Raw genomic sequence first — 25,823 nt, 5'->3', positions numbered from 1 at the left:
TGTAGTGACTGCCAGCAGCCTGAATGGCTTTAAGAGGGGTTTAAGATAAATTCACGGAGGCCAGGTCTATCAGTGGCTACTAGTCTGATGGCTGTAGGCCGCCTCCAGCCTCAGAGTCAGGATGCCTCTGAATACCAGTTGTAGGGGAGTAACAATAGGAGGGGGGAGAGAAATGGGGAGGAGAGAGGGGAAGAGAGAGAAATGGGGGGCAACAGTAGAGGAGTGGCCAACCGCTAAAGTAGCCAGAAGGTCAGCTCAGGGACGAGCGGAAAGTGGCCACGGTCTTCATGGTGGTATACCTGACTATTAATGCTCCCTTAGCTAGCTGGGTCTAAAGGCCCCCCACTGGGAAACTTCCTGACCTAAGGGAAGGCTGGGAGATTCCAGGAATCCTGTGGGTGGTGTCTTCTTCTCCCCTCACCAAAACATCTCTCATTCTTCAGACCTTTGCTCCATCTCCAAACCCCTGACATCCCTCCGTGGCTTCCAACACAAGCTCCATCCTTGCCCATCCCTCCTAACCTTCTAAGCCTTGCACAGCCTGGCCACCTTAGCTCTCCGCTCTAGACCCGGGTATGTGCCGGCTTCTGCCCTTTCCTTCTCCAGAATGACCAGACACAGCAGCCCAGAGATCTCCCCACCACCACCCTTGAACACTCTTCCCCGCTCGCTGCCCCTGAGGCCTAGAACGTCCTCCCCACACATTTGTGGTCCAGCCCTCCTCAAAACCCACCTTTTGTTGGAAAGTTAAAGGACTTTGCACTGTCTCTTTGCCTCAGACAGTGGAGGACAGACTAGTGAGTCAGAGGGCTAAAGGGTCAAGACATTTGTCATCACTTCTCCACTGCTCTGATGCTATCCCTTTGAAATGTAGATTGCTACTCTTAGGGGATTCAAACTTCCTTCCTCTCTCTCTCTCTTGCTACCTGGCCGTCTACCTTGCAACATGGCAAGGCTCTCTCCCTGCACCAAATGTGCAGAGAAGATGCAGAATCCATCTGCATCCAGATAGATAGATAGATAAGAGATCCTAATTCCTCACTTTCCTATCTAGAATGGAGTTCCTTAATAAATGCCTTTTATATTGATTTGAAACTATGAATTGGCTCCAGGTTACTTTACTCTCAGCATACACGCATGCCTAACTAAATCCGCTGTGTGTTGTGCCTCTGTGCACTCTGCTATAATGAGAAAGGGATTCTCTCACCATAGAGAATTTCCAACACCTTTGCCACCCCGCTGCTGCAGGCTACTGGTGGGTCCCACCTTTCCACAGCTAGAGCTAAGTTGGAAAAAGGCAGCCCCTTTTCTATAGATTTCTATTCTGGTAGAGTCTGCTGTTCTGGTGGACGATGGATAGAGTCTGTTGTCCTGTACCTGTGTTTGTGGGCACTGTGTTGGTGGGTACCACAGCACTGAGGTTCCTGTTCTCTTGGTCGGAGCAGGAGTAAGACATCCCTTCGGTCCAGAACTCTGGAGGCATCAGCTGCAAACTCCAAATGCTGAAGGCTCCTTCCCCGTCAATCATGTCACCGTCCTGCTGCTCAAATGTTTTTCCATGAATATCCCAGGAGACAGTATCCTGGTCAGGGTGTCCGTCATAGAAGAAGCAGAGTAGGGGGATGTGGTGACTAAGTTGAGTCCCCTCCAAAAAGGAAGGTGCCAGGATGGAAGCGCTTGACCCAGAGGCATCTAGAAGAGTATTGAGAAGGATAATCACAAATACTAAAGTATGTGGTTCTCACACCCATTTCTTAGACGCAATGGGTCGTATACTGTGTAAGGAAAGTGAATTTTGCTCACAGAAGCAATGCTGGTGGCCAGGATGGGAAGAGGGCTGGTCTTTTGAGAGCAAGCATGAATTTTCCCCTTTCCTAAGCAGGGTCTGCCCTGTTTTAAATTTGAATGGGAGACCACATGTGAGCTCTGTAAGATCCCTTAGGGGATGGGACCGCTCTGGGAAGATCACCTGCCTGCTTGCATGCAGAAGGTTCCAAGTTCCCTCCTTGGCAGCATCTCCAAGATAGGGCTGAAAGAGATTCCTGCCCGCAACCCTGGAGAAGCCGCTACCGGTCAGAGTAGACGATACTGAGCTAGCCCTAGATGGGACCAGGGTCTAAGTCAGTAGGAGGCAGCTTCCTATATTCCAGACAATGCTGAGTTAGCTGAACCAAGGCTCTGACTTGGCTGAGGCAGAAGGCTCTTCCATGTTGTTTGAGGCTATTTCACAAAGAGAGTCCCATCTGCTAGCTGCACAAAGTGACACTCTTTGCTCTCCTATGTTTAGCAGGGGGAGAGCAACCGGACCTCTCCAGCCCCAGCACAGCATCCCTCCAGTGGCTGTTGCCGGCGCCTCCCTTTATGTTTCTTTTTAGACTGTGAGCCGTATTGGGACAGGGAACCATCTTATTTCTTTTTCTGTGTCAACCGCTGTGTGACCTCCTCTTCTTGCAAAGCCATACACAAATAGCCGCAAACAACAAAAACCACAAGAGAGTCCTGCACCCAGAGACGCGTCCTCTCCAGTCCCAGAGACCCACCTCACTCAGCCATTTCATGTCGAGATAAAGAGTTCTTGTTTCAAGAAGGTGTCAAGTGCATCCGCTTGCCTTCAATGCAGGAGAAGGAAGCAGGGGTGGCAGCGGCCATGTGGACGGCCCAGATTTACTTCCATTTTTGCCAATTGAGGCTTCTGTGTGCAAAAAGGCCGTTTATTCTCTCTCATCCTAACTCGTGCTAAGTTAAGCCACTTCCTCCCCAATTAAGCTGGCAGTCTGGAAAAGCTCCAGGGGACACAAATCAAGGTCACTGCACATCTCTCTTTTTTCAAATTGTTTGTTTTGCCGATTGTAGTTTACAGTGCTATTGTGACTTATCATTATGTTTTGTGTTCTGTTCTGGGGCATCCAAACTCCCTGGAGCAGGTTTTCAGCTGAGCAAAGAGACTCCTTTTTAAAGTGGCGATTCTCTTTATTAAGTAGGGGAAGGTCCATTGGCCCTATCCAGAGATCCGATTGGCAGGGACTAGAGACAGGGCTTTTTCGGTTGTGGCCCCTTGGCCTTGGAACATAAGAACAGCCCTGCTGGATCAGGCTCAAGGCCCATCTAGTCCAGCATCCTGTTTCACACAGTGGCCCACCAGATGCCTCTGGAAGCCCACAGGCAGGAGTTGAAAGGGGCATGCCCTCTCTCCTGCTGGTACTCCCCTGCAACTGGTACTCAGAGGCATCCTGCCTTTGAGATTGGAGGTGGCCTATGGCCCTCCAACTAGCAGCGATGATAGAACTCTCCTCCATGAAGAGCTTTGCCATACTACTTCTCTCAGTGTTTTTAAAACAAACAACTAAAAACGCATCTTTTAAAAGAGGCTTTTGAATGTTTCACCTGTTGCGTATATCTGGTATATATATTCTGGTATATATTCTCAGTTTTTAGCTCTTAAAAAAATGTAATTTGAAATTTTAAAAGCTAATTTTGCAGTTTTAGCTTGGATTTTTTAACGTTTAATTTTATTATTAACTAATTTATTTATTTTTATTTTTTACATTTTATATCCCGCTCTTCCTCCAAGGAGCCCAGAGCGGTGTGCTACATACTTAAGTTTCTCCTCACAACAACCCTGTGAAGTAGGTTAGGCTGAGAGAGAAGTGATTGGCCCAGAGTCACCCAGCAAGTCTCATGGCTGAATGGGGATTTTAACTCTGGTTTCCCCGGTCCTAGTCCAGCACTCTAACCACTACACCATCAGGTTTTCTATTGTAATGGTTTTATAAATGTTGTGAGCTGCCCCAAGCAGTAATGTTCAGGGCGGGGTATAAATATTTTAGATAGATAGATAGATAGATAGATAATCCAACCCCAGTAAAACATTCCCCCAGGCTGTTGCTGGTGTCTATCTTATGTTTCTTTTTTAGCTTGTGAGCCCTTTGGGGACAGGGAGCCCTCTTATTTATTTATATCTATGTCAACCGCTTTGGGAACTTTTGTTGAAAAGCGGTATATAAATATTCATCATATTTGTATTTGTCGTGTACGTACCGAAGAGACACTCACTAAACACCAACCGTTTTCCAAATGTGCTGGACCGCTCACCTCTGACGATGAGTCTCGACCCATTCAGGATTCTGAATCCTTCCTTGGTGTTTGTGGCACAGCAGTAATAAACCCCGGAGTCCTTTCTCTGCACATTCCTGAGGGTCAGAATGACTTGACCTGGGAAGTTTTGTCCTGCTGTCATGTCTTCATAACTCTGGTTAATTATGTGCAGGCTTCTGTCTTGGTCTTCCTTGTACCAGGTCACCCCCCTGGTATAAACTCCATAAGGAAGGATGCAACTGATCCTTAGGGTCTCTCCAGGAGATGCCCGTCTCTGGGCCAGTTTTTGTGGTATTCTTGTATTTCCCTGAGATTCAGCATCTGTACAGGAAAGCAAAGGAACTGCTTGGTGTGAGAGTACAAAACAAAGAGGAGGGGAAATATCCGTGTGTGCTGTATTACATGTCATGATGTGTTTATGAGCACACACTAGCCCTGCCGTCTGCAGGAGGAGAGCTGGTCTTGTGGCAGCAAGCATAGATTGTCCCCTTTGCTAAGCAGGATCTGCCCTGGTTACATTTGAATGGGAGACTCCATGTGTGAGCACTGGAAGATAGTTCCCTTGAGGGGATGGGGCTGCTCTGGGAAGAGCACCTTTCTGCTTGCATGCAGAAGGTTCCAGGTTCCCTCCTTGGCAGCATCTCCAAGCTAGGGCTGAGAGAGACTCTTGCCTGCAACCTTGGAGAAGCCGCTGCCAGCCTGTGTAAACAATACTGAGCTAGATGGGCCAAGGGTCTGACTCAGTAAAAGGCAGCTTCCCATGTTGCTGTGCATCCTCTGATGATCCTGGGACTGGTACAGTCCATGCATTCTGTCTGGCTATCTCCTCGCACGGCAGAGGTCTCCTGCGGGAAAGATGTCTCCTTTCTCCAGGGCTATCTGTAGCCCTGCCATGCAGCTCTGAGCCCGAAAACTAGGCTGTAGTCACGTCTCTCCGTGCCCAAAAGATACTCCTTAATATTTAGGGAAGTCAAAGGCCAGTTAGGCCTTCGTTTTGTCATTTCTTTCAGCTCTAAGGAAAAGGCACATTTACAAAGACGATATTAAAATGCATGTGCGGGCTCTGATCTGGAGATCCTTGTCAAATACAGAGATCTTCCCCACAGAAACAGCATGTGAAAGAGATGGGAAATTCTCATCCCCGATTGTACTGATACGGATTTCAGCTCTGCAATGGATCCACTGAAACACTCCAGGAAAGTCACTTTCCTCCCTGTATCCTCTCTTAAAGAGGACTTTTAAAGCCCTGCCTCATAGGACTGTAGTGAAGAAGATTACGTGAAAAAGGGTCACATACTCTTAAGAAAAGGATGCACAATGTTCAACAACCAGTGATCTTTTCTCAACATTGGTCTTGCATTTATTCTCAAAAGGAACGTCTTTCAATATTTGGCTTATATTTAGGTTTTCTTTGCTATTTGTTCTTTTCTGTTGTTACACGGGTTTTATGCATGTCCTGTTGTTTGTTGAAAATAAAATTTAAAACAACCAAAAAACACTTAATAAATACCTAAAACCCGTATGTGTACACTGAATGATTTCTTAATTCCTTTTTCTTTTTAAAAGCATTTCTTTAGAACTTACTTCCAACTAGGGTCATCGTACTCGTATGATATTGAACATATCTAAGAACAAATCTATCAAGTAAACTTTCAAAACTCTTTTGCAAGGGAAATTTACATCCAAGTTTCATTCATGACAACCTCCAGCTTCACCCACGGCAGAAGCCTCTCTCATTAAGCAATGAATTAATGCAAATATTTATATACTGCTATTCAGCAAAAGTTTCCAAAGGGTTTACATAGAACTCAATCAATCAGTCAGTCATTCAATGGCTCCCTGTCCCCAAAGGGCTCACAATCTAAAAAAGAAACATAAGATAGACCCCAGCAACAGTCACTGAAGGAATGTTTTGCTGGAGACAGATAGGGCCAGTTGCTCCTTCCCTGCTCAGTAAAGAGAATCACACCCTTTAAAAGGTGCCTCATGGCTCAGTTAGCAGGGGACCATGAAAAGAACGTTCACTCATCCATTTAATGGAGCACATGTTGGTATTTCTCACAACTGTTGCTGATGATAAGCAAGTATCTGAAAAGGGATTATTAAACAGATTAGCTTTCTAAATCTGCACTTACTATTGACTAAACTCTGCTGAACACAGTGGGATTTACTTCTGAGTAAACATGCCTAGGATTGTGCTGCATAGTGTGTGTTTACTTGGAAGTAAGTCCCAGGGATTTCCGAGGCCCTTACTTCTGAGGAAACGTAGTTAAGACTGCACTGTAGAATACTCACCATGCAGAAAAAGTAGAAGGCTCACCAGGAAGTGGAAATGCATCTTGTCCTGTAGTCCCTTCAGCTTCTGAGCTCTGAAGCAGAGCTGCTGGCTAACAGATCTCTTCTTGCTCCGGAGTGCTGTGAGGTCCCTCTTTTGCCTGGCAGTTTCTGTAGGTACAAGAATGATAGCTGAATGATGCAAGCCACCTCTGTCTTGCACAAAACTAGAAGGGCCATTAGAAGCCTACCTGGTAGGTAGCTTTCCCTTCAAAACACACACAGGTCAAGACAGAAAACTGAATCCTTCTCAATCCTTAGTGAAAATATATCAATAAATAGCTGACAATTTGCCACTCCGAAACAGAACTGTCCTTCAGTGGCACACAAAAACTGAAAATACAGAAGTGTATCCAAAGGAAAAGAGTTGATAACAAAGAAAAGGAACTGATAAGCAAGATTTAGAAATCCAAAACCCTTCAGCGCCACAAAATACTTGCAAACACAGGAGGGGATGATGAAGAAAAAGAGCAGAGAGCCCAAGACTTGGAAATCTCAACTAATCCAGCTGAAGCAGAGTCACCTGTTCTCTTGCCATGGCTGGTCTCAGAGATCAAAACAGTGCCAGGAGTTCTGTGAAATGCTGGGAGCTGATTCCTGCTCTGTGTCTGCCTGGGACTGAAGCCTCACTGGCCTTGCTGACACACACACACTCAGCACACCTCTGCACCACCAACCACAGGGAGGTGTTCCTTGACAAGAAATGGGCATCAGAGACCAAACCCTCTCCTCCTTTGAAGCTGCAGGTTGACCGTGCAGGGAGCAGAGTACAGCTTCTGTGAGTTGCTGCTGCTGCTGCTTTCAGAAATGTTGTTGCTGGCCAAGTATCTCCTCTTGTCCTCCACAGGTAAGATTTCTTTCCCTTTAACCTGCCTCTGAACCCTTTGCATCTGAGGAAACTAGGATAACTGAATTCTTCTGCAACCGGACAACTTAGGGAAATCAAGCTACGGTTTAGATAAGCCAAGTTGCATACTCTGAAGAAGAACTCGAAAAATTAGAATATTGTGCAAAAGTTCATTAATTTCAGTAATGCAAATTAAAAGGTGAAGCTGATATATGAGATAGACGCATTACATGCAAAGCGAGATAAGTCAAGCCTTAATTTGTTATAATTGTGATGATCATGGCGTACAGCTCATGAGAACCCCAAATCCACAATCCCAGAAAATTAGAATATTGTGAAAAGGTTCAACAGTCTAGGCTCCAGGTGTCCCACTCCAATCAGCTAATCAATCCATAACACCTGCAAAGGGTTCCTGAGCCTTTAAATGGTCTCTCAGTCTGGTTCATTAGGAATCACAATCATGGGAAAGACAGTTGTGGGAAAGACAACTTGACAGTTGTGCAGAAAACCATCATTGACACCCTCCATAAGGAGGGAAAGCCTCAAAAGGTAATTGCAAAAGAAGTTGGATGTTCCCAAAGTGCTGTATCAAAGCACATGAATAGAAAGTTATGTGGAAGGGAAAAGTGTGGAAGAAAAAGGTGCACAAGCATCAGGGATGACCGCAGCCTGGAGAGGATTGTCAGGAAAAGGCCATTCAAAAGTGTTGGGGACTTTCACAAGGAGTGGACTGAGGCTGGAGTTAGTGCATCAAGAGCCACCACACACAGACGGATCCTGGACATGGGCTTCAAATGTTGTATTCCTCTTGTCAAGCCGCTCCTGAACAACAAACAACGTCAGAAGCGTCTTACCTGGGCTCAAGAAAAAAAGAACTGGTCTGTTGCTCAGTGGTCCAAAGTCCTCTTTTCTGATGAGAGCAACTTTTGCATCTCATTTGGAAACCAAGGACCCAGAGTCTGGAGGAAGAATGGAGAGGCACACAATGCAAGATGCTTGAAGTCCAGTGTGAAGTTTCCACAGTCTGTGTTGATTTGGGGAGCCATGTCATCTGCTGGTGTTGCTCCACTGTGCTTCATTAAGTCCAGGGTCAACGCAGCCGTCTATCAGGAGATTTTGGAGCACTTCATGCTTCCTTCCGCAGACGAGCTGTATGGGGATGCTGACTTCATTTTCCAGCAGGACTTGGCACCTGCCCACACTGCCAAAAGTACCAAAACCTGGTTCAATGACCATGGGATTACTGTGCTTGATTGGCCAGCAAACTCACCTGACCTGAACCCCATAGAGAATCTATGGGGCATTGCCAAGAGAAGGATGAGACATGAGACCAAACAATGCAGAAGAGCTGAAGGCCGCTATTGAAGCATCCTGGTCTTCCATAACACCTCAGCAGTGCCACAGGCTGATAGCATCCATGCCACGCCACATTCAGGCAGTAATTGCTGCAAAAGGGGCCCAAACCAAGTACTGAATACATATGCATGCTTATACTTTTCAGAGGTCTGATATTGTTCTATTTACAATCCTTGTTTTCTTGGTTTCATGTAATATTCTAATTTTCTGGGATTGTGGATTTGGGGTTCTCATGAGCTGTACACCATGATCATCACAATTATAACAAATTAAGGCTTGACTTATCTCGCTTTGCATGTAATGCGTCTATCTCATATATCAGTTTCACCTTTTAATTTGCATTACTGAAATTAATGAACTTTTGCACGATATTCTAATTTTTTGAGTTTCACCTGTATTTATATGAGGTGTCAGAACAAGTCACCTGAGCTAGCGATGTCCACCTACACAAGGACTGTCTTCTCCAATGGACAGCACCCCTCAAAGTCCCCAGTCTTTCTTAGGAGGGGCCCTAGAGGTCTTCTAGACCAACCCGCTGCTCAGTGCATGAATCTGCTACAACATGTCTCACCATCCGGCCATTGTTTGAAAACGGAGAGCCCAGCACTCGTCTTGGGCATCCTGGCAAAAGATGGGACTTTGCAGGTGGTCTTCGGTCTGTTGCCTAATTAGCAATTCTCTTTCTGATTGGAGGTCAGAGAGGGTCATGATCCTCCCTATTACAATTTCCACCTTCCTTTCTGTGTTTGTGTTGCTCAACAGTGTTACATGCCCAACCATCACTACATCAGATGCCGAGGTTTGAGTTTGTGGAAGTTGGGAGCAGAGCAAGGATCTCATGCACTTCTGAATTCAACATCAAAGCTGAAGGATCATCATTCAGCTGGTACAGAAGAAGAAAGGATGAGATTTCCCTTTTAATGGACAGTTGCAAGGATGGTGATACTGACGGCAAATTTGCTTGCAAAGTGGAAGGACACAAGCTGACATTGGAAATCTCCAATTCTCAGCCTGCTGATTCTGGCCTATATTTCTGTGCTCAGGGAATCCGGAATTTGTTTTTCAGCAGTGGGACCACTTCACTGATTGTTGGAGGTAAGGAAGCCGGGCTGAGCTTTGCCGCAGCGATACTACATCAAAAGGCCACAATTTGGCCTTTGCTTCTAGCTTCCTGTGTTATGGGTGTAGGTGGCTGACTGTCCTTCCTGAAAAGGGAAAGGTCCAGGATCATGTGCAGTCTTCTTGGCCCTGCTAACTGAGGCACCTTTTAAAAGTGGTGATTCTCTTATCATTAGCAGAGGGAGAGCAACTGGCTCTATCCAGCCCCAGCACAACATCCCTCCAGTGGCTGTTGCTGGTATCTGCCTTATGTTTCTTGATAGATTGTGAGTCCTTTGGGGACAGGGGACCATCTTATGTCTGTCTGTCTATGTAAACCTCTTTGGGAACTTTGGCTGAATAGCAGTATATAAATATTCATAGTCATCGTCCAATCAGGGCTGGTTCTCATGAGCCAATCCCTGCCCTGGCTGATTGGACAGGCATTGCTCCTGCTGGCTTCTAGCCAGAGGTGCACCTCGGTAATTTTGGAGCCCGGCCCTAAAGGTCCTTGGAGCCGCCACCCCACCCCCGCAAGTTAAGCATCATTCCCCTACGCAGGGGGTTCGTAACCTGCGTTCCTCTAGATGTTGCTGAACTACAATGCCCATCATGCCCAGCTATAATTTATCATCGCTAGGGGTGATGGGAGTTGTAGTCCAGCAACGTCTGGAAGAGCCCAGGTTGGGAACCACTGCTCTACACACACACACACACACCATGACACACACATAGAGGTCATTCACACAATCGAAAACTGTGTTCTACCTGGGTTTGGAAACTGTGTGTACTCCCAATTTTTGTTTGTGTGGAAGCAAGGTTAGAGGAAAACCTGGGTAGAAGTGATTGTGTGGACACAAGGTTAGAGGAAAGCCTGGGTAGAAGTGATTGTGTGGATGCAAGGTTAGAGGAAAACCTGGGTGGCTTTTTCTCCTACCTTGCTTCCACACACAATGGACTGGGTCTCACCATCCGTGAGACCCGGTTTAGGGCACTGAGCGGAGAGGGAGCCCTGGGCAGCCAGATCGGCCACCCACACGATGGCCGGCTCCAAGACGGAGCCGGCGGGGACTGGGGAGCTCGGGGGCCGCGTGGCCCCCAGAAGCCCCAGTATGCCCTGCGTGAGTGCGCAGGGCATATTGGGGAGACCCCCGAGCCGGAAGGCTGCTTTTAACCCTCCCGGTTGGGGGTCTACTCGCGAGTAGCCACGGTGCCATGGCTACTCACGAGCAGATAGCCTGGGTTTGCAGAGCGCTCGCTCCGCAAACCTGGGCTAAGGGGTGGGCTACAGGAGCAGGTTAGCTGCTCCAGAACCACCGGGCTCAGCTGAGAGCCCGGTGGTTCTTACGATCACAAAAATCGGGCTAGGATTTTTGTGATCGTAAGAATAGCCCCAATCACTGCTACCCAGCTTTTCCTCTAACCTTGCTTCCACATAATCCAGGTAGAACACAGTTTTCGATTGTGTGAATGACCTCACAGTATTTTTAACACATGGGTTCTTGAGGGCACAAACAGCAACTGAGCTCACAAGAATGTAAGGATATCCAACCTCTTAGCGAGACCTTAAGGTTACCTTAGAGCGTGCCTTCTTCTGTATGATCCCCATCACATGTTGAGGTCATCTGGGCGCTCTCCAGATGGCATGCTATCACAGTGTCACAACGGGTCCCTTAAGTGTGCTTCCGATTTGCCTGTGTTTTGACATTGCAGCCCCTGCATTGTAGGGAAGGTGCCATTCATATTTCTGACCGCTTTTTGTGGTGTAAGGCTCGCAACTTGGAAAGCACCCTGGAGAGTTACCACCGGTTCGTCCGGTGGCGACTCGGAGCCGGGCCTTCTCTGCAGCTGCTCCTGGCCTGTGGAATGCTGCTGCACTCCCGGCAGATATCCGTACTTTGGGCTCATTGTTCGCCTTCAAGAGAGCCCTAAAAACGTACTTGTTTGGCCTGGCCTTCCAAGGTTTCTAAGTTGTTCGTCAATGTTTTTAAATTGGTTTTAAATGCCTCTGAATTGTGTTAAATTTGTTTTTCTGTTGTTTTAAGCGGTTTGTTTTAAATTGTGTTTGTTTTTGGTTTTTACTTGTGTACCACCCAGAGCCATTGGATGGGGCGGTCTAAAAATGAAATAAATAATTAGAACAGGTACATTGATGCAAATATGCATTAGCAGAAATATTTCAACACGCAACTTAACATATTCCTATCCCACATATTTCTTTTCCCCAAAGAGGCCATGCTTAGCCGTCTAGCAGTGACCAAACCACCTGGGACCAGCTAAAGAGGATTTGGGGGGCCCCAGGGGGTGTGGAGGCCCTGGATTTCAGCCCAGAAGTCCAGGGCTAAGAGAACCTCTGCTTCTCGCCTCCTGTGTTAGGTGTGAAAGTGGCCGGCGGTCCTTCCTGCTGATGTGGTTGGCCTGGCCTGGCCCCCAAGAAGGTGGGAAGAAGACCTCTCTTGTGCACAATCCTCCAGCTTTCTTGTGTGCGCAACACCAAGTGAGAACACCCCAGCCTAGCCCCTCACCACATCACTGGCCCCTTCCACACTTCTTGCAGCCCTCGGGGTCCCCAGAACACAACTTGCCAAACACGAGACTGAGGTTCTGAAATAAGGACCTGATCATCTCTTCACATGAATCATGTGGCTCGTGGCTGAATTCTTTGCTTTACTTCTCCCCATCAGACAGTTACACCCCGAGCACCCGGGTGATGCTTTTGCTCCCATCTGCTCATCCAACATCCAAGTCTGTGCAGAGTGACCGTCTTGCTTGCGTGGTCCATGGAGCATCCAACTTGGTCCAGGTGTCCTGGAGCATCTCTGGAGATCTTTGGGAAGAGGAACAGACGTTTTTGGCGAAAACCAGCAGCGGCTCCTTAACCTTCATCAGTCTCCCTTCTCTTCCCATGGACGCACAGATGAGTGAGAAAAGCTACACATGTGAAGTCAGGTTCAACTCTTCCAACACCACAGTGAAAAAGAACGTCAGTTTCCCTACAGGTGAGTGAGCTTGTGTGGGACCCTTGATCATAAGGCTTCTCCCAGCTCTTGCTTCAGCCAGATTTGCCAGGTGACTGCAAAGCCTGCTGTGGCCAGAATGCTCATTGGCATTACAAATGCCTCACTTCCCCAGGTTGCAATGCTCAGATACTCACAAGAGGGGTTCCAAGGCAGCTTAAGCAAGCCCATGCATGAAAACTCTTTGCTGGTTTGCTCTTTCCCCTGACGGGTAGGACGTTTCAGTCCACTTTTGAAGGCTCTGTTTCTGTGGGAGGACCCAGCACGGCAGACCTACTCAAAATGGCCCCTTCCAGCAGCAGTCCCCTCTGCTGGGAAATGGGGCACGACCATCCTGCTGAGCGGCCTGCCCTCCCCTACAGTTTAACCGTGAAACAGGAAGTCAGGTGGGGTGGTTGGGTTCTTCTTCAACACACAGCAGCCATTTCTGAGAAAAACTCATGGGGCCAGAATCTGTGTGTGGTGGGGGCGGGGTTGGGGAGGTAACACAGGGTTGTCTTTGGGGATGTCAGCAAGCAAGGCAGCTCAGAGTTGCAGGATCTCAGAGAGCATCCAGTTTGCCACTGATTGCAAGCAGTGCCAGAGATGGGCTGAGGCCTCCCCTGCCTCTGGGCTCCATCCCTCCCTCCTCCCTGCCTGGAGAGCGGAGACCAGTCTGGCTGCAGGTCCGGAGAAGTGCCAGGTTCCCAGCGTAGATCTGGTCAAGGATGTGGGGGCTGCCTTGGGGGCTCCTGTTATGGAGGATCTTCAGGCTCTGGACCCAGTTGGGGGCTCAGGACTGGGTCCAATGTTCAAGTTGGCTGGGCCTCATTCCCAGGATTGGACCCCAAGTTGCTGCTCAAGGTTAGGTCATGATGTAAGCCAGGGCTTGAGAAATCCCAGGTGCCAGGGAACCATGGCGCCTAGGAATTTGACCTTGAAGCCTAGACTAGGATATTCAGAAGAGAAGTTATTTAATAAGGTCTTCATTTGCCCCTGGCAGTCCTGTTTCTGTTCTCTGTTACTTGGAAAGGGGACAAAGAGAAACTGTTTAACCTCCCACTTCACAATGACCATCACTAAGCTGGTAATTTTGTCAGGAATTCACTGACTGACTCCTAAACCTTTGGGCTGGATCCAGATCCAAAGTAAATTTGTCAAGGGCCGACATGAGCACCCCTGTTTCTTCTCTTCCTCCTCCTCTTAAAGCTTCCTCTGCAGACCTGAAGGAGAATTGCCTGAACTACGCAGTACCTGTGGCTGTCCTGGGCGTCTCGGCCTCCCTGCTGCTTCTCCTGAGCTGTCTGTGGTCTCAGCTCTGTCCTTCCGGGCCAGGTAATACCAACAAGCACACCCTAAGAGGGGAGAGAAGAATAGTTCACATCTGAATATTGCTTTATATAGAAGGAAAGACTCCCCAGCAAGTCTCACTAAAGGAGGAGAGCTGGTCTTGTGGGAGCGAGCATGAATTGTCCCCTTTGCTAAGCAGGGTATGCCCTAGTTTGCATTTGAATGGGAGACAACATGTGTGAGCACTGGAAGATATTCCCCTTAGGGGATGGGGCTGTTCTGGGAAGAGCATCAGCATGCAGAAGGTTCCAGGTTCCCTCCCGGACATCTCTGACAACTGGTCTGACTCAGTATAAGTCAGTTCCCTATGTTCCTGTGTGTGTTTTTCTTTGGCGGGGGGGATGGGGCTGGAGCTCAGTGGTAGAGTATTTGCTTTGCATGCAGAAGGTCTCACATTCAGTTCCTGGCAGCATCTCCAAGTAGGGCTGGGAAAGATTCTGGCCTGAATTTTGAGGAGCTGCTGCCAGTCAGTGTTGGCAATACTCAGCCAGGTGGACCAATGATCTGACTCAGCAGAAGGCAGCTTCCTCTGTTCCTGTTTGCTTATCCACTTATTTTTCATTGTAATTTACATTCAATAAATGTAAATTTTATACCAAAGTTAAGATACAACAAAACTCCATTAATATTACATTTAAAACCTTGAAATCAGTTAAACACTAAGAACCATAGAACACCAAAAAAGCAGATAAACAGAAGCAGGAAAGCTGAGAGACCTGACAACCCCTACGGGTCAAAAGCATGGATTGAGTAACAGCCGTACTATACCAATGCTAGCTCTGCTTTACACTTCTGTGTTTTCTGGCTTTTCTGTGTTGGGGGCACCACAAAGAGAGCTTTGCTTCTGCCAGTTCCCCCTACCCAAAAGAGGGAGATTTGGAAGGGGCCCCTTGGCATTGGGTGTGCATTGGATGCAGGCGTCAGCACTCTGGGATCTCCGACTTGCATTGCTTTCTTATTTGTTTGCTTTTTGGGTTTTTAAAGCAAACTGCTATCCTTTCAGGTGATGGACACCAGCTTGAGATAGCAGCAGTTCACAAATATTATTATTTATTTATTTATTTATTTACACAGTCAGACAAGTGTTATTGACTGGTTTGTTTTATCCAGACATTGAGTCCTTCCCAAGGACCTGGGATGGCTGAATTTTATGGTCAATGTTGTTGCTGTTGTTATAGATATCGTATTATTATTATTATTATTATTATTATTATTATTAATTCGATTTCTATACTGCCCTTCCAAAAATGGCTCAGGGAGGTTTACAAAGAGAAATAACAAACAAATAAATAAGATGGCTCCCTGTCCCCAAAGGGCTCACATTCTAAAAAGAAACATAAGAATACACAAATCTGTGTTTGTTCTCCCTCTCCCTTTCTCTCTCCCTTTTTAAGCTTCACCTGCAGGAGCCAATCACAACTTCCTGAGCAATAAAGTGCCTCCAACTGCCAGGGCCATGTGGATGTTGCTGCTGCTTCTTCTTGTGAGTTGCCTTTGGATCCGGCTGTACTTCCATCCCAAGTAAGATCCATCAATCAAGCCTTTATTACGGTCAGAGACCAGCATAAAATTGATACAGGCTAAAAATGGACAAATAACTTGTACAACATAACTTGACAAATCTGAAATTAAGGATGATTGCAATTTAAAAGGCAAGTTAAAATTCATATTAGTACATAACATCAAAAGGCTAAAACTAAGAATGATTGCAGATTTAAAAGTAAAATAGATCTGTGGTCTGTGGTCAGATTCCAGAAATCTTAGTCAGTTAATTGTGTGAGTGTTACTATTCAGTTGATCAAACCTGCATCCGTTTCAATATCCATACAATCAAGAACTCTTGCTTAGTTTTTAGAAGAGATTTGCAGGAAGAGCTGTCTTAGAAGAGGCATGCCTTTCTGTGTGGGAGTAGAATGCCTCGTCTAAGATGGCCATTGTATTTTCCATCCCTAGCACAGGACCTCCAGTGACTGTTGCTGGTGTCTTATCATATGTTTCTTTTCAGATTGTGAGCCCTTTGGGGACAGGGAGCCATTTTATTTATTTATTTGTTATTTCTCGATGTAAACCTCTTTGAAAACTTTTGTTGAAAAGTGGTATATAAATATTTGTTGTTGTTGTTTCTTTAAAAAAATCTTCTGCTCAATTCTTTGAGGCCACCATTTCAATCAATCAAAATAAATATAAGTAAGAAATATGCTAAATAAATAAAATATTTTAATCAAGTCATTAACTAACTTCTGAGCAGAGGTGACATTGTTCAAAGATTGACACATATGTTTCTGTTGACTTGAGGGAAGGCATTTAGTAGAAGGAAGCCACCTCTGGTGCACTGCTGGTACCTGCATTTCAAACCCCCCTCAGCCATGAAGAGGCCTTGAATCTCACCTACCTCAAAGGGCTGTTGTGAGAATACAGTGGGGAAATGCCATGTCTGCCACTCTAAGCTCCAGGGTGGATATGAATATGACAACCAATTTAGTCACCAGAATCAAGAAAGCAGAGGCAAGAGTCTCCATGGTAGATATCTTAGAGCCATGCAGTTGACTTGACTTCTATTCATTCATTCATTCATTCATTCATTTCATTCATTCGAATTCTATACCGCCCTTCCAAAAATGGCTCAGGGTGGTTTACACAGAGAAATAATAAATACATAAGATGGATCCCTGTCCCCAAAGGGCTCACAATCTAAAAAGAAAAACAAGATAGACACCAGCAGCAGTCACTGGAGGTCCTGTGCTGGGGGTGGAGAGGGCCAGTGACTCTCCCCCTGCTCAATAAAGAGAATCACCACATTAAAAGGTGCCTCTTTGCTAAGTTAGCAGGGGTAACTTATTCTGAAGTATGTCCACTATCACACACACAAACCCTCTAACACAGAACAGGCAGGAAATGTAAGTGGTCCAATAACCATGGGTTTCTCTCCTTTTGTTTATTTGCAGCTGAGTTTGCATCAAAGAATCAGGACAGGAACAAGAGGAGTCATGCATTGCAAGGGAAACATCGATAGATTGGGAGGACCTCTGAAAAGCCAGGAGACAGTCAAACGGTAGATGATTCTTGGGATTGAAAGCAGAGTGGATCAGACAGAAGAAGGCCAGTTCACCACCACCACCACACACACACACACACACACACACACACACACACAAACCATAGTAGATTCAGCTTGGTCATTAAAGTAAGTTAGAAAATAAGGCCATGGATGCCATTAGTACAGAAAAAGTCGTGCTTAATGCAAGCTTCAACATTTAGCATGTTCAAAGATGATAAACTCTGGACTTTGCTTTTCTTCTTTGTGTCCTTTCTTCTGTTAAAAGCAATAAGAACTTTTGCCAACTGGCTGCATCCATCCCTTTGACCCACATCTTCGTTCCTGTGACGGGCTTCTGCATAATCAGTCTGGAAGAGAAGAGGGAAGGGAAGAAAAAGTTTCTTCCACTTTCCAAAAGATGCAGTGTTTGCTCACCTGGACCCCATTTCACCACAGGTGATCAGGCAACTGGCCATTGACTAGCCTCTTAATGGAGCATCGTCCAAAGGTTTATCCATAAGCGTGCTCTACCACAGTCCCCTATCACCTGTAGCCTCCTCCCCTCTCACTGCCACTTCTTTCCCCCAAGACCACTTGCTGGACCTGCTTCATCCTACCTCTCTCTTGGGCTCACCTTACAACACCAGCCACGTCCTATTATTCCAGGTACTAGTTTCCCAAGGAATTTGGACTCATTTCTTCCAAGCCCTTTGGGCGTCCTGCGCATCTTTTTGAAACCTGAGTAGTGTGTGTGTGTGTGGAGCGGATGCTGTTAGCTGTGGGATCTGCCCCATGGGAATTGGAGTAGCTGGCTTCTCTGCATTTCCTCTGGGGAGAAAAAGGGGGGGGGTGAAGAAGGCAGACTACGTTACTCTAGAGCAAGGGCTGGGATATAACACCATTCACCTTACAGCAAACACATGGCCTTTGGCCAGATGCTTTCTGAAGATGAAGACCTTGGCTGTGACCAACAGGAGGGTGACAATACAGGGTAGCCCAAAAGGGGGGGGGGTGCGGTTTCTGTAGAAAGAGGAGGAGAGGGGGAAGGAGAAAGAGCAACTAAAGCAGCCAGAAGGTCCACCGAGGGTGGAGCAGAAAGTTCCCAGGGGCTTCATGATGCTTAATTTACTATTAATGCTCCCTTCGCTCGATGTGGCTGAAGGCCTCCATCTGGGATGCTTCCTGTCCCGGGAAGGGGCGGGAGATTCCAAGAAGGAGGTGGGTGGGGCCTTCTCCTCTCTGCCTTCCGTTCTCACACAGCCTTCTTCCCACTTCATTCCATATCTCTGCCACCAAAATCGCCCTCATTGGCTCACCTGGGCTCACCTGATTAGAGCTGGATTAACTGGTCGCTGCGTCTGCTTCGGCCACTGACCTCTCCCTTGGAAGTCCTTTTCTGAGGCTTTTGTGGGCAGGCAACCATTTCTTTGGCTTTTCTATGTCAACACTGGGAGACCTTCCTTTTTGTTAAGAACAGAAGAACCACCTGGCTGGACCAGACCTAAATCCCATCCCATCCAGCGCCCTTTTCACACAGTGGCCCACCAGATGCCCCGGGGAGCCACACAACCAGTGTTTTTCACTCTGGAGGGTTGTGGAAACTGCCTTAAGAGTATGTTGCAGCAAGTGCCCAAAGGAGTGCAACTGTGGTTAAAAACATTTCTATACTAAAGGTGGATATCATATTCCAGCAGCCCTCAAGGTGCTCCAGGCCAAAATATTAGCCCAAATACTATACGGGATTTAGACCTTCCCTACAGGTCACTTTTCTATATTGGAAGCTGTTCAGGTGGGCTTCCTTCAGGCTATGTTCCATCTTCCTCAATGTGTTTCCAGTGCCGCCTTACGCCTTGAATCTGGAGTGATTAGAGTAGAAGCCCAGGCGTGGTTATATCTGATTAACTTTTGGCTGAAACCCCACGCTCGCCCCTTGGGGCCTTGGGCCATTAGTGTTGGAAGATGAATTCCCGTCATCCTGGTGAAAGAACAGGTCATCTTGGGTAAGTGTGGGTTCTCATGGCAATATCTGTCATCTTGAACACCTGATGCTGCTAAAAGGATAGTGAAGCAAAGAGTGCTCGATATGGAGAAACAAAGAGAAAGGAGTTTGATGACTGCAAAGAACACCTTAGGCAGTTTTTCAAACTAGGATATTTGATACGCCTGACCGCTTTAGGTCATAGAAGAGCTTTCTCACAGGCACGCTTTAACGCGTTACCTTCTGCGGTGTTAGAAGGGAGGTTTAAGGGAATTCCCTTAAGGAATCGGTTATGCCCTTGTGATGCTGGAGTTGTAGAGTCGGTAGCACACGTCCTTTTACACTCTCTTTGATAGGACTATTCTTCCTATCTGGATAGAACCTCTTTTAAAAGACAAACCAGGTTATTCTGATGATTATTATGTTTCTTATTTTTTTAATGGATCGCCACGCGGAGGTGACAGAGAGGATTGCAAGATTTTGTGCAGCGGCATGTAAAATGAGACGAGATAAACTTAGCTGTGTATGACCTTGCCATTCTTGTAACTCAGCTTTATCTAATTTATTCTTTTGATATTGTGTATTTTGTATTGTATTGTATTGTATTGATTTTATTCCTTGTTTTCTTGGTCATGGACTGTAATAATAAATTTGATTGATTGGTGTGGGAAAGTGCTTCCTTTCTGTGGTCCTAAATTTCCTGGCCTTTTGTTTCATGGGATGGTTCTAGTGTTCTAGTGTTGACTGGTTCTAGTGTTGCAAGAGAGGAAGAAGAACTTCTTCCTATCCATCTTCTCCACACCTTCCATCATTTTGCAGACCTCTCTCATGTCTCCCTGTTGTCACCTCTTTACCGAACTAAAAAGCCCCAGATGCTGTAGCTTTGCCTCCTAAGGAAGGTGCTCCAGGCCCCTGATCATCTGGGTTGCCCTCTTCTGCACCTTCTCCAGTTCTACAATGTCCCCTGGAAGACACGGTGACCAGAACTGGACAGAGAACTGCAAAGGGAGCCGCACCATAGACTTGTATAAAGAATAACAATAATAGCAGTTTTCTTTTCAATCCCCTTCCTAATGACCCTAATGGTGAAAATCGGGCCTATAAATATTTATATATTTATATAATTGTTGTAGTAGTAATTGAAGCCTTGGGGTGGATTACGGCCAAGGAGCAACGCTTCTAGCCAGAATTGGGGACTAGAAAATACAGGAAAATACAGCTAATTTTTGGCGACATCGCCCATGCAACGTTGTAGGATAAAATCCAAAAGAAGCCATCAGAAATGCGAACAGCACCTTGCTGACAGCACAGAGACTATGATGTTGAAACACAGGCAGTACGGAAGCACATTTAATTGACATGTAGTCACACTGTTGTAGTGTGTAATCTGGAACGTGCTCTGGAGGTGGGAAGGGTCTCCCAGAAGGGATTTGGGACAGTGCCCCTCTAGCAAGAGTGGGGAAGGCGGAGGCCTCTCGGGGGGAACAAGGACGTGGCCTGGAAAGGAGAGACCCTTGGACCAGCGGCCGTTGAGTTGGCAGTTAGCTGGTGATGCGTCCCCCTTTGTGACATCACCTGTCGCTACTGGGTCCTGGGGCAGCCGTTATCTCTGGCTCCCTTGAATGAATGTGAGAGTGAAAGAGAGCAGGTGTCTGAGAGAGAGGCTGTGGCAGCGAAAGTCATTTAGAGAGAGATTGGGCGCGATTGTGAGAGAGAGAGAGAGAGATTGAGTAGAGTGTAGAGGAAGGATATCGAAGCGATTTGAAGCGGGGATTTGTTTGGGATAGGGAGGGGGGAGGTGGTTGGGATTGGTTTTAGTTTCTGTGAGTTTTTAGATTTTGTTTTTCTGATAGCGTTAGATTTAGTTAGATTGTAGTTAGATTGAGTTAGGTTTCTTGGGTTTCAAAGTATTCGTTGGAGAGGGAGGGATTGGGAGGGGGTTGGGCTGTGTCTGTTTTAGTTTGGGGAGTTTTGTTTTTTTTTGTTCTTTTTGAGTTAGTTAGGTGTTAGTGTTGGTGTTAGTGTTGGAAATTTTTATCGTCGAGGAACAGCGATCCTGCTGACTATGTAAGTATTGATTTAATTCTTCCATTCCATTTAGAAAGCACCTAATACTCTGATCTCAAGGCATGGCATGTTGAGGGTTGTACTATTTATCCCAAAGTTAATAAGCAGAGCACTAAAGAAGCTATCCATTCCAGTTAACAGAGTGGTTTTGCAGAGTTTAGTTCTTGCAGCTATTTACAGAAGACACGGGAGATTCTTGTAGAATAAAATACTAACTCAGTTGATTAGTGAAGTACACCTTTGGAGAGGAAAGACCATCCAAAGGTCTACATAAGGAATAGGTCGGAAGAGAGAGAGGTGTCCATCTGCTCTCTAAGAGGAAAGGAAGGGATTCTGTGACTCAACAGGAAATAGCTGAGGAGTCATATCAGGTTCCTGAAGAACATCTCGGTAATATTAAGACTGTTGATATTTGAATTTATTAAGAGTTCTAAATCTGTTATCAATCCGTTTTTAAGAACCACTTTTAAGATCTGGGGGAAATGGCATAAAATTCCTACCTCCATATTCCCCCTTGTTATCCATTTGTAGTCATCTTAAATTTCCAGCTTCAGACTCACCCTCTCGATTTCTTGGTGTTTTTGGAGGTGTTGCAAATAGATTAAAGGATTTTTATTATTTGGATAAGCCAATTGATTTCGAAACTATTCTGGAGAAGTTTATGAATAAGCATTACTCTTGGTTAAATTTTCTTCTGTTTCAGTCCTTTATTTTGCATCCTGATATAGTTAAGCAGGCTAAGAGGAATTTGACTATGTTTGAGGTATTAATATTAAAGGCTTCATAAGTGTCTAAGGGATTTATTTCTAGATTATCCGAGATTCTAATAATTCAAACAGCTGATCCATTAATTGGCCTTAAGTTGGCCTGGGAAAATGACCTACAACAAACTATTAGCAACTCACAATGGAATTGAATACTGAAATGGAAGCTGGTGTTTTCTACCTCTTCGCGAATTAGAGAGAATTTTGTGAAGCTCTTTCACAGGTGGTATTTGACCCCTTCCAGATTATCTCACATTAATAAGAGTTTGTCCCCGCTATGCTGGAACGGCTGTGGAAATAGGGGAACATACTTCCATTTATGGTGGTCTTGTCCCAGTATTTTCTTCTTTTGGACAGAGGAATTTTTAGAAATGGGTACAATTACACAACAGAGGTTAGATATGAGAGCAGAGTTGGCTCTATTAAATGTATTTTCGGGAGCTAATTTGCCACTGTTGTTTAAGGATCTTATAGTTTCCATGTTAACTGCAGCTAGATTATCCATTGCACAATACTGGAAGCATAAAACCATGTCTTTGACATCTTGGTATCAGTCTATGTGGCATATTGCCCTATCTGAAAAATTGACCCATATTATTGGTCTTTTTTCATGATATGGTCGGATTATATTGTGTTTACAAATCAAGGTAATTTCAGTCATTCTCCTCCATCTAATGATTTACATCTCTGGAAGGATGGTTAATGGATGTCATTATGTATCAGTTTTACTATTCATGTTGATGTATTGTCTGATTAAATAAAACTTTAAAAGGGGGAAGGGTCATAGAGTAGAGACAGGTTGAACCGTTTGAGGATACCCAAAGGTTGGTGCAAAAGGTCAATGCACTGAATCCCGTTTCTGAGACCCCTCCTCTGGGCAATGCCTTGGTTAATCCATCTGCCAGCATCTCTTCTGCTGGGCAGTGCTTCGACTGGACCACCCCTTTCTCTTGCAAGTCTCGACCATAGTGGTACTTGATGGGAACGTGCTGGGTTCGAGACCTCCTTTTCTCCATTTGGGAGATCTGGATACAACCTTGGTTATCCTCAAACATCACTGTGGGCTTTGGTGCCTCAAATCCACAGTCCGATAGTAGTTGGAATGTGCTCCATCTGCTCCCTCTCCCCCCCCCCCGCCCCATAAACATTCCTGCCCAAGGGCCTCGTCCTCACTGTCTTCCTGCTCTCTTCTAGGTTGCGCAGGATCCGAGGCTTCTTTTCCAGGAGGAGCAGTCGGGTGGCCCCCCTGGATGCCCCAGGGGAGCCCGCAGCCTCCAAGCCAGCTGCCCGCCCCTGTTGGTGGTGCATCTGTGGGAGGAAGAACCGGGTGGCCCCTGCTCCCACCGTGCTGCCTCCCTCGCTGCCGCCAGTTGGGGAGAGCAGCAAGCCCGGGCCGTCAGCCCCCCCCCCCCGTACAGGATGCTGAAGGTGAGGAGGAGCCCCTTTGGGGCGGGATGGTGGGGCAGAAGGAGAGGGGGTGGCCCGGCTGGAAGGACAGCTCGCTCACGGTCCTGCCTTCTCCTTCTCTTCCCCACTCGGCAGCTTCCACCCCCTGCCACCTCATTCACGCCAGGCTGCAGAGGGTACATCAAGCCAGAACGCTGAAGGAAGGAGGCGGAGGGAAGGTAGGGAACCACCCTCACCAAGTACGGTCCCCGGGAAGCCCAGATCCAATACCGGGAAATGGTGGGATGGCCGCCTCTCATCCAAGGGGGCCTGCCTGGTCCATTCCGGAGGAGGGAGGGGAAATCCTTCCCCACCCAACAGCCCCACGCTTGCCCCTTTCAGGAGCGGAGGAGCAGGATCGCTTTCCTGATGGCCCTGATCCAGGCCTGCCAGGAAGCCATCCGGAGGGGGGAGCAGCGCCTTCCGTTCTCGAAAGGGCTGGCCGCCCAGGCCGTGCTGGTGAGTGATTTGGGGCAGGGAACTCTGAGGCAAAGGGGTCGGCTGGCGGGAGGGGAGGCCTGGTTGGGGGTGAGCGGGGAGGAGGCAGCCGCCCTTGGAACAGGGTGAACCCCAGCCGGGAGAGGGGGCTGGGCGCTTCTGGGGCAGGAGAAGGGAAGCCCCCCCAAGGCCTCTGGGGTGACTCCCTCCTGTTCTCTGTTCCCTCCCAGGAGGAGATGGCCTACATCTGGGAGGACCCCGTGCCCCACCACCTCTTCTCCCTCTGCAGAGAGGCCATTGCCTCCTTAAGGTACGTGGAGGGCGGGACAGGGATCGGGGCCCAGATTAGGGTGCTGATACCTTCCCCCGCCTGTGCCAGTTTCTTCCTGGCATTATCTCCCACCCCCCACCCCAGCTATTTTTCTAATCTTTCTCCTTTTCGTTTGGCAGTGGAATGAAGCCCTGCTTGGGAGCAAAAACAGAACAAAAGCTCATCTCAGAGTCAATCTTCTGGATGAACCATATGATTGGAGGAGAGCCGGAGGAAGACCGAGAAGTAAATATCGACACCTCTGGCTGGGCCTGTGCTCTCTTGGTAGGGGGGCCTGCATAAGACCCCCTCCCCAATGGAGACAGACAGACGCCTTGATCCCGCATGAGGGAAAAGGACCGGCAGGGCTTTGGGGGGGCCCTGAGGAGGGGCCGGGAACCCCTCAGGCCAGCAGCAGCCACACTCTGGCTCTCTCTCTCCCCCCTTCAGAGCCCATTTCTGCCCCCGCAGAGGTCCATGAGGAGGATGCTGGAAGCAATGCTCACTGAGAAGCCCACCCTGGCCCACCTCATCAGGATTGCTGAGGTAAGTTTGGGAGAGGGGGGTGCCCTCTCGAGAAGGAGAGACATCCTCTGGCCCAGTCTGGGGGTCAGCAGAGGGGTACCCTGCCCTACCCTGCTGGGCTTGGGTGGGGCATGTCAGTGGGAGAGGCCTCAGCTCCCTCCCGGTCAGCAGCGTCCACACATGCAGCCCCCTCCTGGCACCTGTGGGGCCGCCTCCCTCTCTGAGCGGCCAGGGGAGGGCAGCCCACAGGCAGCTCCCCGCCCTGAGGGGCCCCCTTTTTCCCCCACCTGGCTCACCTGACCCAGTGGGTGACCCCCCAGGAGACTCGCTTCTGGGCATTGGGGGACGCTTCCTTCCTGAGGCTGCCGCAGAGACATGGGAGAGAAGCCCCCCCACCCCCTCGGTCTTCCGCCGTCTTGGCTCCCAGCTCTCAGCAGCCTGGCATGGGGGCTGCTGGCCGGACGATTCCATCTAGGGCTGTGGCATTGGGCGGGGGGACTGTATGGACCCCAAAAGTAGCCACCGCTATATAACAGCCCCAAAAGTTCTGCTTTAAAAGTATGTATGGATTTTGGGAAATTATCGAGACGATGGATGGGGGAAGTATGCAATACCTCTGAACACCTTGGAATAAAAAGACAAGAGGAAGAAAAACATTGAGTAAGCCATCTCATTTAACCGGAAAAGGCCATGTTTTTCCTTGTGACCTGTATTGACTTCTTGAATGTGCCTTGTTCCCCTTGATGTGGTAAATGAGATGGCCTATTCCACGTTCTCTTTATCTTCTCTTTTTATTCCATGGTGTTAGCATACTTCCACCAGCCATAGACTGGATATTTTCCCAGAGTGCAGGCATCCTTGGGAAGCATCACTTTTTAGCCGATGACATGGTGGTGGGCTCTTGTTTGGGGGGTCCATTCGCATCCTTGGTGGAACTCACCCAGGTCCTCTCCAGCTTTTCATTCAAAGGGACTTTTTCGTCCAACAGGCCATAGACGCTGAGATGTTCAGCGAGGATGAGGAGGAGGCAGCCATGGCGGAGAATGTTGGATTCTTGCTCCTCAACATGGCCATTGGACCCCCCTTCCATTTTGAGGTAAGTCTCCCCCATGCTGGCCTGGCTCTGCTCTGGCACCCCCCAGATCCCCCCTCCAGGATCCAGGGTCCCCAGAAGAGCTCTGA

The 25,823-nt window shown here is 47.5% G+C and overlaps 3 protein-coding genes across 12 annotated transcripts in view; 2 read left to right on the top strand and 1 right to left on the bottom strand.

The window, feature by feature from the left end:
- LOC128337497 (uncharacterized) overlaps positions 1 to 25,148 on the bottom strand; it is a 27,437-nt gene extending 2,289 nt beyond the window's left edge. The window contains exons 1-10 of one of the 10 annotated variants that reach the window (XM_053278556.1): positions 22,741 to 23,037; positions 18,440 to 18,569; positions 17,748 to 17,941; positions 16,469 to 17,481; positions 13,981 to 14,081; positions 12,348 to 12,557; positions 11,307 to 11,846; positions 6,391 to 6,540; positions 4,039 to 4,416; positions 1,378 to 1,692 (exon numbers count right to left, since the gene is read on the bottom strand). In XM_053278556.1, coding sequence (XP_053134531.1) covers positions 1,378 to 1,692; positions 4,039 to 4,416; positions 6,391 to 6,433 — 736 coding nt within the window. In that variant the 5' untranslated portion in view covers positions 6,434 to 6,540; positions 11,307 to 11,846; positions 12,348 to 12,557; ... (3 more) ...; positions 18,440 to 18,569; positions 22,741 to 23,037. The other 9 variants (XM_053278557.1, XM_053278558.1, XM_053278559.1 and 6 more) reach the window with 9 other exon arrangements.
- On the top strand, positions 7,237 to 18,427 carry LOC128337499 (M1-specific T cell receptor alpha chain-like). Its single transcript, XM_053278563.1, has 6 exons — positions 7,237 to 7,276; positions 9,395 to 9,727; positions 12,415 to 12,729; positions 13,936 to 14,061; positions 15,471 to 15,597; positions 17,022 to 18,427. Exons 1-6 carry the CDS (start codon positions 7,237 to 7,239, stop codon positions 17,023 to 17,025), a joined length of 945 nt encoding a protein of 314 aa, XP_053134538.1. The 3' UTR covers positions 17,026 to 18,427.
- Positions 23,377 to 25,823, top strand: LOC128337704 (uncharacterized). The gene is made up of 7 exons (XM_053278983.1): positions 23,377 to 23,547; positions 23,711 to 23,827; positions 24,037 to 24,116; positions 24,257 to 24,362; positions 24,567 to 24,662; positions 25,630 to 25,737; positions 25,797 to 25,823. Exons 1-7 carry the CDS (start codon positions 23,377 to 23,379, stop codon positions 25,821 to 25,823), a joined length of 705 nt encoding a protein of 234 aa, XP_053134958.1.

This window comes from Hemicordylus capensis, chromosome 14 (assembly GCF_027244095.1).
Source record: "Hemicordylus capensis ecotype Gifberg chromosome 14, rHemCap1.1.pri, whole genome shotgun sequence".
In the NCBI taxonomy this organism is placed as follows: domain Eukaryota; kingdom Metazoa; phylum Chordata; class Lepidosauria; order Squamata; family Cordylidae; genus Hemicordylus; species Hemicordylus capensis.
Note: the sequence above shows the minus strand (reverse complement) of the source record. Positions and strands in the feature narration are given on the sequence as shown.

Bases quoted from the DNA above. Each gene is read 5' to 3' on its own strand.
- LOC128337499 (XM_053278563.1), top strand. From the start codon at position 7,237: ATGTTGTTGCTGGCCAAGTATCTCCTCTTGTCCTCCACAG. The intron at 7,277-9,394 runs GTAAGATTTCTT...GTTGCTCAACAG, and splicing joins TCTCCTCTTGTCCTCCACAG to TGTTACATGCCCAACCATCA. The intron at 14,062-15,470 runs GTAATACCAACA...TCCCTTTTTAAG, and splicing joins GCTCTGTCCTTCCGGGCCAG to CTTCACCTGCAGGAGCCAAT.
- LOC128337704 (XM_053278983.1), top strand. From the start codon at position 23,377: ATGGTGGGGCAGAAGGAGAGGGGGTGGCCCGGCTGGAAGGACAGCTCG. The intron at 23,548-23,710 runs GTAGGGAACCAC...TGCCCCTTTCAG, and splicing joins AGGAAGGAGGCGGAGGGAAG to GAGCGGAGGAGCAGGATCGC. The intron at 24,363-24,566 runs GTAAATATCGAC...TCCCCCCTTCAG, and splicing joins AGCCGGAGGAAGACCGAGAA to AGCCCATTTCTGCCCCCGCA.